General features: G+C 42.8%; 1 protein-coding gene across 1 annotated transcript in view; it reads right to left on the bottom strand.

The window, feature by feature from the left end:
* Positions 1 to 17,718, bottom strand: part of LOC114662902 (PWWP domain-containing DNA repair factor 3B-like) — a 123,856-nt gene that overhangs the window by 91,450 nt on the left and 14,688 nt on the right. The window contains exons 2-4 of the mRNA XM_051934989.1: positions 12,962 to 13,021; positions 11,988 to 12,083; positions 6,880 to 6,956 (exon numbers count right to left, since the gene is read on the bottom strand). Of these exons, the coding sequence (XP_051790949.1) occupies positions 6,880 to 6,956; positions 11,988 to 12,044 (134 nt within the window). The 5' untranslated portion in view covers positions 12,045 to 12,083; positions 12,962 to 13,021. The remainder of the gene's footprint in view (positions 1 to 6,879; positions 6,957 to 11,987; positions 12,084 to 12,961; positions 13,022 to 17,718) is intronic.

Here is a 17,718-nt window from a genome sequence, read left to right as displayed (position 1 = left end):
CAAGTTCTTCCCAGGTATGTGATACCACCTCGGGCCAAGAGGGGGCGCTACCGCTATCTTCTAATCTTTTTCTTCCTCCACAGTACAGGGAAACCTTCCAGTAAGAGCAACTGACTCCACCCCTTCCAGTCTCTGGGCTATAAAAACACGAATGCCTGGAAAAAGGCGTCACTTCTTTTCAGAGCAACCACAGTAAAGGAGCTGCACAACTTGTGGACAGCAGATGAAAAAGCCAGAACTGTACCAGCCCAATTATTCTGATGGCCACAAGTTTTGTTTCCTTTTTAAGCTTTTACTGTTCTTTTTGTTCAAACTATTGAATAAAATTTATTTCTGTTTAAGCCTGTCATTCCCTCGGACAATCACAAGGTACACGTAGAGCAAGAGAAGGCAAATATTTTTAAACTAGTCATTTAGCCCGTTACAATAACGGGAGCTAGAACAGTAGTGCATAAACATTAGTAGGAACAGTCTATATTAAATGGCAAGGGACTTTGACCTCATTCTTTTTGTTGGTCGTATTTTTCTTTCTTTCAGCCTTTCTTTTGTTAATGTTTACTTGCTGAGCTGACCGTTCTTCGTGGGCTGCCGCCGTGTATTGTGTGTCTTTAATTTTCTGTTACAGTAATACTGTCTTGTACGTCTCTATTCAATAAGGAATATGTGAAGAGCAACAAAGGTGCAGATCTTTATTTACGCGCGCCTTTATTCGCTGCGACCAATTGAGGTCGCCCTTTTGAGGCTCGCCTTTTTGTGCGCGCCCTTATTGAAGGATATCGTCTTGTACGTCCATAATATACCTTTAATTTTCTCTTGCGGTAATACAGGCGTGCGCGTCGGTAATAAGCCTTTAATCTCCTCTGACAGTAATACTGGCTTGTATGTGGCTGTAATATGCATCACTGTATTGTGTACCTTTAGTTTCCTCTCGCAGTAATATTGGTTTGTATTTCCGTAAAATGCCTCTAACTTTCTCTAACAGTAATATTGCGCATTGCACCGTGCCCCGCGCATGCGCACTTCACCAGAAGACACCCACACACGGACACCTGGACGCACATAGGGATTTTATATATATAGATTATTCTATTACCAGTCTTAAACAGGTACCATGGCTAGTACGTATAAATTACGTGAATTTTTAATATACACGTGTCTCATAAAAGTATTCAGTTCCCTTGAAAGTCATTATCATTCTGTGGATTTCAAAGTATACATTCACATATCACCCATAATAAATATTTTTTATTAACAAAAACCTAAGGCTTAAGTCACATTACACAACTTCTAGTCGAACGGTACGCTAACGTTGACAACTGCAGTCACTGATTTGATTGCCAGTGCATGTCAAATGTAGGCACGAGTGAGCAAAGACAGGCATCCTGGCTGGGATAAAGGATGTATTTATACCCGGCCAGGAGGCCATAATGGATGGACTGAGCAAACAGGCTTACGGTGAGTAGTTCATTCCCCCTACATGACAGTTTGCCGTTTTCCTTAAGGCTTGACCAGATTAAGGACTCGTTTATACTTCACGCTCAGATCCCATACGCACATGCATCATGGCTGCCACGCATTCCCTTCCCGGTGTTCATTTGATGAGTCCTCTGAGCAGGTCCTCAGAAATTAATGTGACGTGTGTGTGAGTTGCAGTACCAGCAAAAAGTCAGGGGGCGCAGTGTAATCAAAGTTGGAACGTGACATCAGGGTCTCTGTTCATTATCTACATGTGACAGAAAGCCGCTATGCGGATCCTACGGGATCGATGTGCGCACTTCGATGTTTGATGAATGGTTCGATGTGGTGATGCAAAATGCCGACATACAGATACATTCGTGGTGCTTTTATATTCAAGCGTCGATAAATTCCTGATCGTAATGACACGATACATTTTAAAAGTCCCACATACCATCTTTTGTGTGTCTTTTTTTTTTTCTGGGGCTTCCTCCTGACCTGACAGCAGCGGCAAACAGCAATAGATCACCACACAGAACACATTACATGTATGATATTCCAGCTCTCTGCACATTTAGAATCCTTAGGTTTATACTTGATATCACTTTCATGATGAAATGCATTACAGTATGTATGTTACATTTTACAGATAAATCGTTAACAGTATTCATTATTTAAATGAAATTAATAATTACAAACATGGGGGTGACACGGTGGCGGAGCGGTAGCACTGCTGCCTCGCAGGAAGTCACATTGCTGGTATTCCCTGCCTGGAGTTTGCATGTTTTCCTGCTGGGTTTCCACAGTGGGCTCCGGCTTCCTTCCAAAGATATGCAGATTTGGTGACACTAAAATGACGCTAGAATATGTGAGTGCTTGTATTCACCCTGCGATGAACTGATGCCCCGTCTAGGGATTGTTTCTGCCTCGTGCCCAATGCTTGCTGGAATGGACACATCCCTGGATTAATGGATGTAATCATTAAACATCCTTTTCAGGAATATTGCGGTAAGGTGTCATCGGAATTTAATGGGTGTTCCAGGCAGTTCACAACATAGCGAAGCCCAATCTGTTCTTGCACAATCTCGCACTGCCACCTGGTGGATTCTTTCAGTACGCGCACAAGTATAAACAGTAAAACGCTTGCATAGCAGGAGACACTCACAGAATGACATGGGAGTTGGGAGTCCAGAAATGCTGTCCTGTCAGGGTCTTTGGATACCACCAGAGGATGTTGCCCTGTACCCAGACAGGAGACTGGAAGCAGTTCCCAGGTCTAGTATAAAAGGAAGCCCACTGCCTCTCATAAATCGAGTCAGAGTCGGGAGGCAGTGGGCAACGCTCCTTTGGCGGAATCAGAAAGATTGTCCATAAACAGGTCACTTTATTAATCCAGGTGGTCAAATATAGGACAGTATAAAACAGAGTGTAAAATCTGGTGCACGGGACGACAGATTTTTTCCAAGTTCAGACCAAAAGGACAAAGCGAGACTCTACCATCTCAGACAGCTCTGGAAATTTGGGGTTTCTTCAGGGATTCGAAAGACTTTCTACTCTGGCGCTGTGGAAAGTATCCTGACACAGAACATTACATATTGGTTTGGAAACTGCTGTGTTCAGGACCGTAAAGCCCTACAGAGAGTGATCTGTGCAGCAGAACGCTGCTGCAGGTCAGCTCTACCATCTATGCAGGACATTTACACCAGAAGATGTAGGACCAGAGCTCTCAGCATTATCAAAGACTCCTCTCATCCCAGCAATACCCTGTCTCATCTGTTAAAATCAGGAAAAAGGTTTTGTAGCATCCTGGCCAGGACAGAGAGACTCAGAAGGAGTTTCTATCCTCAAGCCATAAGACTGTTAAATTAAAACATGCCATCTGAACCATGACCCTCCACATACTTAGACTGGACTGTAAGTTGTACTATGCCGTCTACCCTTACCTTTTTTTGGAATTGGTCTGTGTAACAGTTGAGGCTGTTATCGACCTCTCGAACTCTCAGGTACCACGTCAAACACCAGGTAAAAGTCCAAGACATTTTATTTTTATGATAAGACTGTGCACTAAGTACCCTCCACTCCACACTATACATACAATAATCAATAATAAAGCACAAAAAACACTCCTCCTCTCCCAGACACTTCGCCACCCTTCCTCCCAGCTCAGCTCAATGCCTGGGCTTTCCCAGAGTCCTTTTATATCCCCTGACCCGGAGGTGTTCCTGTCCCACAATCCACAAGTTCTCACTGCTTCCAGGTCAGGGCAAAAGTCTGTTTCTTCAACCCGGAAGCACATCGTTTCTTCTTGTCATGTGATCATGACGCACTTCCGGGTTATAGGGCATGCAAGAGTCCGACAGCCTCCCTACAGCGACTCCCGGTGGTCCCCAAGGTATCCAGCAAGGCTGTGTCTACAAACCACAAGGTCTATAAGGCCCTGCTGGAATTCGGGGAACCTCCATGCTGTTGGGAAGGCTCCACCTGGCGGCCTGGAGATGTGGGCCGGAATATTTAGCCGGCCATCCATCACATCTGTCATTTAACTATGCACCAGTCTAACTTTGGTTTTGCACAATAATCACTGCACTATTGCACCTTAACACTTAATTCTACTTTATTCACATAATTTTACTTATTTATTATGTTCTACTATACTGTTATCTTTCAATCTATGAATTTTGTTAATCTAACTGATATTCTTCTAACTTTGCACAGTTTTTCATAAGGGATCAGGATGCATTTCACTGCGTGTTGTCCTGTCTAACTATGCATGTGACAAATAAAGAATCTTGAATCTGTGCCTGTGGCTCACTAGCACCCCTTGTGGTTATACAATTTACGTGACTAGTAATTGCGAGACAGGTCAAATTATGTGATTGCGTGATGACTTTCCATCACAGAATTGCACATTTACCCCTTTTTCTGACAGCTAATAATATGATGTCTGATGGAGCTGGTACTGCACGAAGGGTTTACAAATACGGCGAGCTCTGCTCCTGTTTTTTTCACACATTTATTCTATTCAGTCACGGTATGTAAAGGATGAGACATCAGACAGACAGGCCTCTCTTCTACTTGCAAGGTCCAAATTACCCATATTCCTTACTCTCTCCCTCACTGCAACCTCAAAGCTTAGGGTCTGAAGGTCCAGAGTGCCTCCCATTACTGAGCCTGCCAGTTTAATTAGCTTGTTGATTCGGTGGGTCTCTCTTGAGGTGATGTTACCAGCCCAGGACACCTGACTGACTTGCACACTGCATGCATTAGTCAGTAGATTCTTTCATAGATTTTTCAGGGTACAATGACAGCTCATCAGTACTCCACATCTGAGCTGACAGGATGGGCTGTGCTACTGCAAAGGACAAAACAAACACACGGGTCAAGCACTGTCTATTATTGTTGACTCTGCAAAGCATCCATCAATCCAAAGCTTCTCCTGGTGTCCTATCCACGGCTCGTACCAACTAGCAAAATTACTTTTCTACATTATTTTCACAACCGAAAGGGTCTATTTTTTGTGTTGGAGAAAATAATATGATCAATTTTTTCTGAAAGTGGGTGGGCAAGCCATATGCCTTAAAAATGCAAAAAACAAGCAGCAGAGAAAATGGCAGGGCTGCCTATTTAAAATAAGCTCAGAATGGCAGAAATCAAAAAGAGCACTGGTGACGTCTTAAGTGGACAGGCACTTTGTACTTGGGTATCAGTGGAACATACGAGGGCAATCCCAAAAGTAAGGTCTCCAAAGCGGTGGGGACGTAAAGAGACTGTTCGTACAGCTGTTGGCCACACTGTTGTGATTGGTGCTTCCTCCACTCCCAAACAAGCATGTGCGGCTTCGCTGGGATGCTCAATCTTGGCTTGGCAGCCCTTGAAAATGGAGCTCCTGTTGAACCGCCAAGTGCGAAGTTCACGCAGGAGACCGTCAATTTCCAACGAGACAGTCGCGAAGGTTGAGGAAAACATGCGTAAAGATCGGCGGTTGGAACTTCATCATCAACCCACCCTATAGTCTGGATTTGGCACCCAGTGACTACCACCTGTTCCCTAAGTTGAAAGAACATTTGTCCGGAAGACGATTCTGTTCCGATGAAGAGGTGAAAGATGAGGTTCAACGCTTCCTGAAGGACACGGCGGCGAGCTGGTATGACATGGGCATTCTAAAACTACCACAGCGTCTACAAAAATGCATCAACCGAAATGGCGATTATGTAGAAAAAGAAATAAGTCTTTATCCTTTAAAATGATGTAAACATTATAGAAAATAAACGGTTGTTTGTATTTCTAAAAAAACAGGAGACCTTACTTTTGGGATTGCCCTCGTATAAATATCAGTCCATCAATTTTTTTAACCTGCCTATCCAGAGTAGGTTTGCCAGGAGGGTGGAGCTGGCGCATATAAATATTTTAAGACTTCTTTTTCCAGACAGCATTCAGCTCTGTTTAGGCTGTCTTCTAGAACATAAGAAATTTCACAAATGAGAGGAGACCATTCAGTCCATCAAGCTCGCTTGTTTACCCCATAGCTAAGATGTCCCAATATCTCATCTGGGTTTTTCTTAAAGGTTGTAAAGGTTTCTGCTTCAACTCCATGTCTTGGTAGTTTTTTCCAGAGTCCCTCAACTCTCTGCATAAGGAAGAGCTTCCTGGCTTCAGTTTCAAATGCACTTTCCCTTCATTTCCTCTGATGTTCTCAAGTACCTGATTCACCCTTAAGCTGAAAGAATGTTGCTGGATTGACTTTATCAATGCCTTTGAGGATTTTAAAGTCCTGGATTAGGTCACCACTCAGTCCAAACAGGTTTAATTCTCTGCGTCTATTGCAGCACGACATGTCCTTAAGTCTCTCCTCTGCACAGCTTCAAGTACTGCTATGTCTTTCTTGTACCGTGGGGACCAGAACTACACACAACACCCCAGATGTGCTCTTACTAGTGCATTATACAGTTTAAGCATGATGTCCCTTGACTTAAATTCGACAATTTTATTTATGATATAACCTAACATTTTATTTACTTCTGTTCATTGCTCAGTCGATGAAAATGTTGCATCAACATAAACCCCTAAATCCTTTTCAAAGGTTGCTTCCTGTATGACAATGTCTCCCATCTTGCATTCATAACAGATGTTCCTTTAACGCACCTGTAGCACTTCTTAAATTTCTCGTTTTTATGAAAGGACACCTTTGCTCTTATTTATCAGGTATTTATTTATATATTAATGAAACCACTGCACTCCTGAATAAGACTCCATTAATACTTAGCAGCATACACAGGTTACCAAAATGCAAAATATTTGGAAAAATCTACTCTTTCAACAAACCCAAAAAAAACCCCATTGATTGTTCCTTATATGTTAAAAATAAAATGCCCCATGGCTAAAAGCAGAGATACGTAAGTGCCCAAAAGCCTGAGCAAACCTTACCGTTTTCCTACATAAAGGACCTCCACCTCAATTTCATCTTGGCTCGATTTGGTGTCCTTAGCATGATGTTTTATACACTAGAAAGAGGAAGAAGAATTTATCATAAATATAATTTCTCACAGCCGTTATGAACTGCATTCAAGGTCCGAAATTTTGACGTCTATTGTCGCCTGCTATATTTCACAATGTCAAAGTAAGCTACAGATTTACAAAAATAAAACAGTAATTAGAAAAACAGAAGAACACCACACACACACGCACACACAGAAGAGACAGTAGATTGGTGGTTTCCACCCACAGATTGTAAGTTTAATGAAAAACAAGTCAACATAACAAAAACTACATGTGTTTTTGAACGTGCAAATTGTATATAATTGTGTGTACTGTATATACCGTCTCGTGAAAACAAAAGTACCCTCACTCACAGTTCTACGGTTTTACATATCAGGACATAATAAAGAAACCTCTGGTCCTTACCAGGTTCTATAATTATTTAAATCTAACTTCAGGTGTAAGACAACACACAACAGATTCTACCATATCATTATTTAACAAAAATGAAGCCAAAATGGAGAAGACACAACGTGTGAAAAACTAAGTAGACCCCATGACTGAATGGTTTGTAGAAGCAACTTTAGTAGCCATAACTTGAAGTCACTGTCGTCTGTCTCTGTCTTTATCCATCTCTCACATCATTGTGGAGGAATGCTGGCCCGCTCATTGTTACAACACTGCTTCAGGTCATTGAGGTTTGTGGCCATTCGTCCCTGCATGACTCTCTTATGGTCCCGCCACAGCATTTCAATTTGGTTGAGGTCTGACCATTGCAACATCTCGATTCTTTTCTTTTTCAGCCATTCTGTTGTAGATCTGCTGGTGTGCCTGAGATCATCATCCTGTTGCATGACACAATTTTGGCCAAACTTTAGCTGTCGAACAGATGGCATCACATTTGACTCCAGAACACTTTGGTACACAGAGGAGATCCTGGTCCACTCAATCACTACAACGTGCACACATCCTGTGGCTGCAAAACAAGCCCAAATCACCAGCCCTCCACCACTGTGCTTGACAGTTGGTCTGAGGTGTTTGTGCTGATGTGCTGTGTGTGGTTTTCATCAAATGTGGCACTGTGCCAAACATCTCGACTTTGGTCTTGACTATCCAAAGGACACTGTTCCAGAGGTCTTGTGGTTTGTTCACGTGCAGCTTTGCAAGCCCAAGCTGTGCTGCCATGTTCTTATTAGAGAGAAGAGCCTTTCTCCTTGTAACCTTTCCAAACAAGCCATACTTGTTCAGTCTTTTTTCTAATCGTACTGTCATGAACTTTAACATTTAACAAGCTAAATGAGGCCTGTAGAGTTGGAGATGGAGCTCTTGGGTTTTTTGCAGTTTATCTGAGCATCGCAAGATCTGACCTTGGGGTGAACTTGCTGGGATGTCCACTCTTGGGATGGCTGGCAACTGTCTTGAATGTTTTCCACCTGTGAATAATCTTTCTAACTGTAGAATGATGGACTTCAAATTGTTTGGGAAATGGCCTGACTGATGGGCAGAAACAACTGCTTCTCTGAGATCACTGTTGATGTTGTTCCTCCTTGGCACTGCGTTCACATACACCTGAATGTTCCAGAATGTCTGGTTTTATTGAAGTGGTCACACTTGCTGATGATCAATTAATCGAGTGCATTTGTTAAGCTGCACCAGGCTGCTACATATCCTTTTAAATTCCTATGGAAGCAGTAAGGGTGCACTTAATTTTTTTACACACTGCTTCTGCATTTTGGCTTAGTTAGAACATCGGAACACTCGAGACGAGCACAGGCCATTCAGCCCAACAAAGCTCGCCAGTCCTATCCACTGATTTCCTCCAAAAAAACATCAAGTTGAGTTTTGAAAGTCCTTAAAGTCTTACTGTCTACCACACTACTTGGTCACTTATTCCAACTGTCTGTCGTTCTTTGTGTAAAGAAAAACCTCTCAATGTTTGTTTGAAATTTCCCCTTCACAAGTTTCCAACTGTGTCCCTGTGTTCTTGATGATCTCATTTTAAAGTCACCGTCTCAATCCACTGCTCTAATTCCCTTCATAATTTCAAACACTTCACTTAGGTCTCCTCTTCATCTCCTTTTGCTTAAACTGTAAAGCAGGGGTCCTCAATCACAGTCCTGGAGGGCCACAGTGGCTGCAGGTTTTTGCTCCAACCCAATGGCCTAATAAGAAGCCCTTATTGCTTCAGTAACACTTCTGCTTCAGTTTAGTCATCTCGCTCGTTAAGATTTTGAACCCTTACTGCTTATTTTAGTCTTTAACTGCGGTATTCCTGGTTTTTAATGGCTCCTAATTACCAATAAGATGCAAATGACAAAAGAAACCAGCATTTCTCCATTTAGCTTGTTACCATTTACACCTGTGTGTATTTATTGTGCACTATTGGGTTTAATTAAATACTTGGAAGGAAAGTGAAGAGAAAAAAAGTGAAGGACTGAGAATTACTCATCCATTTTAGCCTTCAAATCATTTGGATGGTATCCTTAGAAAGGGGAAGAAAATCTAGGATATGAGAATGACTTGACATAGAGTTAAAGCACTAAACAAGACATGAAATTAAATTATTGGCAAGAATTGCTTTCTAATTAAGCAACCGGGTTAGAACAAAAACCTGCAGCAACTGTGGCCCTCCAGGACTGTGATTGAGGACCCCTGGTGTAAAGGCTCAGCTCTTTTAATCTTTCCTCATAACTCATCCCCTGTAGCCCTGAATCAGCCTAGTCGCTCTTCTCTGGACCTTCTCTTGTGCTGCTATGTCTTTATGAAGACCAAAACTGCACACAGGACTCCATATGAGGCTTCACCGATGTGTTATAAAGCTTGAGCAGAACCTCCTGTGACTTGGACTCCATATGTCAAGGAGCTATATAACCTGACATTCTGTTAACCTTCTTAATGGCTTCTGAACACTGTCAGGAAGTCAATAGCTTAGAGTCCACTACGACTCCTAAGTCCTTCTCATACCCATTGTGTATTCAAACCTTACATTTGCTGGTATTAAATTTCATTTCAAATTTCACATTTTTTTTGTTAAATAAACAACAATATGGTGTAACATGTTATGTATTGCTGTTCATCTGAGGTTATATTTATCTAATGGTAAGACCTGCTAAGAAGCAGATGATTTTTTTTTTGGTTATGTCCTGATATGCAAAACTTAGAATTGAAACAGGGATTAAATCATTTACAGATTTGTATATAAATAATGTCTTTGCATCCTATGAACAATTACACTCCAAATTTCCATCCATCCATTTTCCAACCTGCTGAATCCAAACACAGGGTCACGGGGGTCTGCTGGAGCCAATCCCAGCCAACACAGGGCACAAGGCAGGAACCAATCCTGGGCAGGGTGCCCACCCACCGCAGGACACACACACAAACACACCCACACACCAAGCACACACTAGGGCCAATTTAGAATTGCCAATCCACCTAACCTGCATGTCTTTGGACTGTGGGAGGAAACCCACGCAGACACAGGGAGAACATGCAAACTCCACGCAGGGAGGACGCAGGAAGCGAACCCAGGTCCCCAGGTCTCCCAACTGTGAGGCAGCAGCGCTACCCACTGCGCCACCGTGCACTCCAAATTTAGTCTCCCATTATAGAGAGTTGTATTCTTAAAATTGGTAATCTCTGCATATTAGAAAAGTATTATAAGCACATGTGAAAAGTAGACATTATATTCTACTAAGCATTAAGATATAAGAGTTAGGATTAAAAAGACTTATGCCTACATATTTTTATTATTCTGTATGAGCTAGTAACCACCTGTAGTTTATTAAGCCAAAGGCATGTGTGTGTGTTCCTTGACATACTTCTGCTAAATGACTCAATGGCTGAAAGTCCTCAGTGTTGGTGTGTCAGAGAGAGGATGTGCAGTGTTGTTCATAGCTGCACTCGGTTTTGTTTTCATCCTCTCCTTTGCTATGATCTAAAGTGGGTCCTGAGTGTGTCTCATAACTGAGCCTGCCCTTTTCATTAGCTTGCCAATTTGGTGGACCTCTCTTGAAGTGATGTTACCAGTCCAGTACTCCACACGCGCCATCACATAGTAGTAGAAGGTTCACTGAGAGACACGTAAAACTAAAGGTTCTTAAAGAAAAGTGAGTGAGCACACGATTGGGAAAAGACTATGCCTCATACTTGTGCCATTTGGAGATGCTACAACAAGCAGAAATTCAAATTCATTCGTGTAGTTTCATGGTCTGCTGCTAAATAACCCCCAGGTACTCCAATTGTGGCTCGTTGCTATAAATGTAAATATAACAATGGGAGGCGAACTGACAATTTAAATGCTCATTTGCATCTGAGCATATTCTGTTTAAGTTCACAAGAGTGTTTTCAATTAGCAGTAATTTAGAAATCATGCAAGTGTTCAGAAAATAAGAACATATGAATTGATGACATCACGTGTGGATTATGTGACATGAGCAAACATGACAGCCCCCCACCACGGACATTTTGATATTGTCTGCTGTTGTACAGCACACACGCTTATTACAGAAGAAACTTTTATCAGCTCCATTCTGCATGAAAACATTTTCTCGGCCATATCTACAAGCAACACGGGGGTAAGTAACTGTAATGCTGTTGGAAAATTGTGATTTTACAGAATGGAAAATACTGCTCAAAATATTTGTGTTTTATTTTAGTGTTTTAATTTTAGAATTATTTAGATAATGGCTAGTAAACCATATGATAATGGCTATGTCTTAGAGTTTGTGACGTCTTATATATAAACGTCTACACATGGAAGTGTGTGTGTGTCTGTCTGGCCCGGAAGTGCGAGACTACAGCTCTGAGGCTAGGGATCTGCACTGGCAATCGGAAGGTTGCCGGTTCAAATCCCGTAAATGCCAAAAGGGACTCTGCTCTGTTGGGCCCTTCAGCAAGGCCCTTAACCTGCAATTGCTGAGCGCTTTGAGTAGTGAGAGAAGCGCTATATAAATGCAAAGAAAGAATTATTAATTATTATGAAGCTCAAAGAGCTTCATAGCAGAATTGTCCTATGGTGTTATAAATGTGCAAAGAACTAACAAACCTCCACATACCTTTGCTGGCCAAAAGCGCCCCTCCCATAAGCAGAACACATATTGCTCATCTTTCATTTTTAGTCCTCATGTGGAACAGCTGAAGGGTCACCACCACTTTACAAATAAAACAAGAGGATGAGAAAAAGAAAAAAAAAATTGTAAAATGGATTTCCAATGCAGAATATACAATTTTTCATTAAACCACACAAGTTCCATTGGATGCCTCAAAAAGGAATGCCTGGGTGGTCCATCTTCTATGGCAGGGATATTCAACTCCGGTCCTGGTGGGCCGCAGTGGCTGCTGGTTTTCATTCTAACCCTTTTTCTAATCAGTTTTCACTGCTAATGAACTCCTTTCCCCTTCACTTTAATAGCCCTGTTTTGAAGGATTCAGCCCTCTGAATTGATTCCTTTTTTCATTAAATGGCAGCCAAACAGAAATGAGACGTGAAAGGAGCCGACAGATGAGCAGCTAAACTGGAACATCAAACTCCGGCCAATTTCACAGTTTCTTAGTGAGAAGCCAACTCTTGCTGTTAATTAAAAGTCGTTATTGAATATCAGGACTTGTTGCTGCTCTTGCTCTCGTTCTGTTTTTTTCTAAGACCACCGTCAAGATGTTTTAGTGACCTGAGCAGACCAACATGACTGAGATGTTCACCTTTCTTTATTTTCAGGTGAGCTGGTCATGTTTTACATCTCATTCTTGTTTGGCTGCTCATTAAGAAAAAAGAAACAACTAAGGGGTCTGAGTCACGTCAATTAAAACAAAGGCAAAACAAATCAGCAGCAAAAACAGCTCACTAATTAAGAAGATGGTTAGAATGAAAACCTGCAGCCACTGCGGCCCACCAGGACTGGAGTTGGACACCCCTGAACTATGGGAAGGTTTACAACAGCAAAGAGTAAAATTGATGGCTGTTCCTGAGAGACAAGCATTTGAAGACATGACACTATAATCAGCTAAAACAATGTGCACATCCTTCACTTACTTGATAGCTTTAGCCCCACGATTACATTGGAGGGATTCTCTTAGTGGGCCTCTTGGTTTCCTGTTGGCACAACACAGAAGACTGGATTACTAAGAGGTACATTACATGAGATTTAAACAGAGATATTTCATTTAAAATCCACCGTCCAGAAACAGCCTTATATGGAGCATGCTAATAATCCTCATACAGTGGAACCTCGGGTCACGAACTTCTCAGAACACATACAAATCGGGTTACGACCAAAAAGTTTGCCAAACTTTTGCATCTGTTCACGACCACACATTCGGGTGACGAACAAGCCAGTTTTGCTTCCAGTTCGTACACGCCGATGATTTCCACATGTGTTTAGTCTCTCCCTGTGCATTGTTCTCGGTCAGATGTGCGTGCATTCGCTCTGAACTCTTTGTACTCTATTTCGTGTGCTTTTGCATTAATTTTGCAATAACCATGGCATCTAAGCAAGTGAAGAGTGGTGGTGTTGGTGAGAAGAAAGGTTTGAAGAAAACTGAAATCGAATTAAAGAAAGAAATAATTGAAAAGTATGAGCGTGGCATTCGTGTTACTGATCTTGCCGCTGGGTACAAGAAGTCAAAATCTACGATTTCGACTTCTAAAGCAGAAAGAGGCCATTAAAGCAGCTGATGTTGCAAAAGGAGTTACAGTGTTAACCAAGCAGAGGTCGCAAGTGCTGGAAGAGGTGGAAAAACTGTTGCTAGTGTGGTTGAACGAGAAGCAACTTGCAGGGGACAGCGTAAGCGAGGCGATGTTATGCGAGAAAGCCAGGAAGATTCATGGCGATTTGCTGCAAAACTATCCTTCTACGAGTGGCCAGTTCTTCCTCCTCACTTCCTTCATGCCAGAACTCGACTCATGCAAGGTAAGTTTTCTTGGTTGTTTATGGTTAGTTTTTGTATAAATTAAGGATTTTTCAAATTTTCATTTTTTTCGCTGTGCTTAAAACTAAAATTAAAAAAAAGTGTTTACAGCGAGCGGTTCGTAAGGCTGTAGCGTGAACTCTTGCAATGTTAGTTTTCTCTGTTGTTCAAGGCTTTCTCAGTGTTATTCAATGTTTTTATATTTAGTTTACTATTACACTGTGCATTCTTTTTTTTGTGCTTAAAAATCTTTAAAAAAATATACATTTACATACAGTTTGTACGGTCTGGAACGGATTAATTGTATTTACATTCAATCCTATGGGAGAAATTAGTTCGGGTCACGACCAAATCGGGTTGCGACCAGAGTTTTGAAACAAATTACGGTCGTAACCCGAGGTTCCACTGTACATACTGTATGCAATCATCATGCTGCAGAACGTCATTGGCTGGTAGAGCAGCCTCTCACCTGAACCATCGAGACCCCGCCTCCTGCATTCAAGAGAGTGTGGCTGTGCACCACAAAGGAGGGCGCAACATCATATGCGGCATTATAGCGCCTCTACTCTGTGCTCTGGGGGTCCGGGAAAGGAGTAAGGGGTCAGCGTCTGAACAGTTGGCTTCTATCACCTGGCCTGTAATAATTTATTTTTTGTATAGCCCAAAAATCACACATAGAATGCTAAAATGGGCTTTAATGGACCCTGTGATTTGACAGTCCCCCAGCCTTGACTCCCTAAGGAGACAAAAAAAAAAAAGCCCTCGTAGGGGGTAAAAAAAAAAAAAACGGAAGAAATCTTGGGAAAAGCAATTCAGAGAGAGAGAGAGAGAGAGAGAGAGACAGAGAGAGAGAGAGAGCCCTTTTTAGGTAGTTTGGGCATGCAACTGGCATCAAGACAGGGGGTAAATTCAAAAGAACACGCAAAGCAGAACACAAGTAAGAGCTAGATGGCCAATCTCTCGTTGCCACCTCAGGAATACAATACAATTATACAGGAAGACTCACTCGAAAGAGGCTCCAAATATTCAATAATAACTCCCACGAGGATGAAGCAATCTGAACGAAACAACGTGCTCCTCACTATATGGAGCTTCGAACAAGCTGGGGTGCCCCTGCGTCAGAGTGATGAGGTAGGCGCCGGACAGCTGTCATGATGTTTAACCTCCACTTGCAACTTCTGAGTGCCTACCGCCCATACCTTCACTCAGTCACTCGACTTCTCATCAGGATGGTGGTATATAGTATTGAGCAGCGCGGCTCCATGGTGCGAACCTACTGGGTCACCAATTCGTTTAAGTGATGTCAGAATCAACTGGATGATCGTGCAAGAACTTAACGTGTCACACATCAGCAAGGAGTGCATGGCAGAAATGGAGTCCTCCTTCAGCAACAGGGTCATTTCAAAGGGGCTTTGGCCACCATGGTTGCCAGATCGGACACCACCAGACTTCTTCCATTGGGGTCTGCTCAAAGGAAAAGTCTATCGGAACAATGTGGAAGATTTGAAGAAAAACATCCAACGTGAAATGGTTGCTATGAGGTTCATTTTTCTAGAGTAATTTCAATGTTCTGAATTTTGACTTCATGACATTCATGTCAGACTTGCATAGATATGGAGACCCAAGACATTTTCAGAGCTGCTTGGTGAAGATTCTACTAAGCTCCAGAAATGCTGAGGATGCTGTTGAGACTTTAACTGCATATTATTTTGAAAGTTTACTAATACAGGCAGTCCCCGGGTTACGTACAAGATAGGGACTGTAGGTTTGTACTTAAGTTGAATTTACATGTAAGTCGGAACAGGTACTTTATTTTAATAAATGCTATTGTTGACTGACTGTAACCAAGTGCTCTGCCAATGAATGATGGAGTTTCACCGCTCTCTGACCTTTTTATTATTTCTACTTTAATTTTCAATGGTGATGGTTTTCCTCTTATTTACTGTATCACCAGCACTTACATCAGATTTGTGTTTCAGAGACATTGTTGAAGGGTGAAGACAAAAGATTAAGATGAGCTCTTCTGCACAGCACTGTACACACTATCACAGCAGGAAGGCACCAGTCGTCAACGTGTCTGATGTACTGACAAGAGACAACTTCCTGCTATGTACGTAACAGTACAAGCAGGCTTGCTATTGAGAATGAATGGGGGCGGCGAGGGGTGGTTCACCATTCGCCCACCACACAGTCACCTCCACTACAGTATGCCGCCTGCAGTGTCCGCCCACTGAGAACGAAAACGGTGCGGCCTAAGGCGGGTAGGGAATCGTCCACCACCGCCCCCATTCAACAGGCAGCCATCCGAGACACACTACAATGTTACCCCCCGCCGCCCCATTCACCCTCAATGGCCTCCGTTCAGCCACAACCTGGTCACCGCTTGCAGCTTTACCAGCCGCCCACCGAGAACGAACGGGGCAGCCGTGTGTTGTGGGCGGGTAGTGAAATGCCCCCCTCCGCTCCATCCAGCCTGTGTCCAGTCAGGAGCAGTAGCTGCTGCGGCGGCGTAGTGGGGGGGGGGGGCAGTGAACCGCCTCATCAAGCCTCTGTCCTGCACACGAGCAATAGCTGTGGCCCCAATGACTATGGACCACGGGTCACCACCGCTTGCCGCCAGGAGCCGCCTGAGGGACACTACACTGAGCGAGCAGCGAAATCGCTCACCTCCAGCCACCGCTTACAGCGTCCCCAGGCCGAAGATGACGGAGCGGCAGTTACTGAGGCGCATGCGTCGCAACTGCGGCCCCCTTCGTAAGTCGTAGGTCGGATGTCCATAACCTAGGGACCAACTGTATATAATATATAAAATACAATGTCTCGCTGTCTGTCTGTCTACTTTTCACGAGAGAACTACTTAATGGATTTAGATCTTTTGTTTTCTATAATTTGCTTGAATATTCCAGTTGATTCTGCAACTTCTCTCATTTCACTATGTATCAGAGTTCGCTTGTGGTTCCGATTTATTTGCGCGAATCTGAGAGAAGCAGCGGGCCGAGGGGTTAGGGTCTCTCCTCACTCACTCACCAGCTTCGGGGCGTGCGATTCTTATTTCCGCTTAGCTAGCGAATGAGAGAACTATTTAATTCAAGTTTGTTTGATATTTAAAATAAAGTGTTACTTAGGTCTTGATGAGTCTGAGTCCGGATATTCTCTTAAGTGTATGCCACACTGAAAAGAGAGACTGCAATTCAGATTGTGGATCGTCAGTTTGTGTTAAAAGGATGGTGATATGATTTTTTGGAAAGATCGGCCACCACTAATGTGACTAATCAAGTTTTCAAATTTATGTAGGATTTATTAACCCTTTGGCGAGCTACTTGGAAAGGGGTGGAGAGCTACTGGTAGCTCGAGAGCGACGTGTTGGAGACCCCTGGTATAGAGCATATTTTTTTGGTTCAGACTGCTTCATCCTAACAGAAGTTACAACAGAATATTTGGGGCTCCTTTTGAGCAAATCTCCCTGTACAATAGTAATAGTTCAAATAAAGCAAAATGCAAGAGTAGAGGATAACACATTTGAGGATTCAGATTTGTTCAGAGTCCTGGAGACCTCAACCAACAAGCCGCCTCCCCACTACTGGCCACTTTACAGCTGAATCACTGCTGGTTCAGCCAATCAGATGAAAGGACTCTTCTACCTGATGATTCCAGTGCTCCTCTAACGACGTACACCGATGTGATTGTGGTTATAATGAGTTGTACAGGCCTTATCAAACATCGAGGGTTCAGCTAGCTCCCTTACCAACAAGCCAACACGTACAACACCATTAAATCTACCAAAGCTACTCTGCTTCAACATAAATGAGTCACGGGTTGACCCAGGCCACCGAACAATGGCGTATGTCAGCCATAGGTTGTTACAGGAATGTTACTGCTCAC

This window comes from Erpetoichthys calabaricus, chromosome 12, assembly GCF_900747795.2.
Source record: "Erpetoichthys calabaricus chromosome 12, fErpCal1.3, whole genome shotgun sequence".
In the NCBI taxonomy this organism is placed as follows: domain Eukaryota; kingdom Metazoa; phylum Chordata; class Cladistia; order Polypteriformes; family Polypteridae; genus Erpetoichthys; species Erpetoichthys calabaricus.
This window is presented reverse-complemented; position numbering and strand designations above follow the sequence as displayed.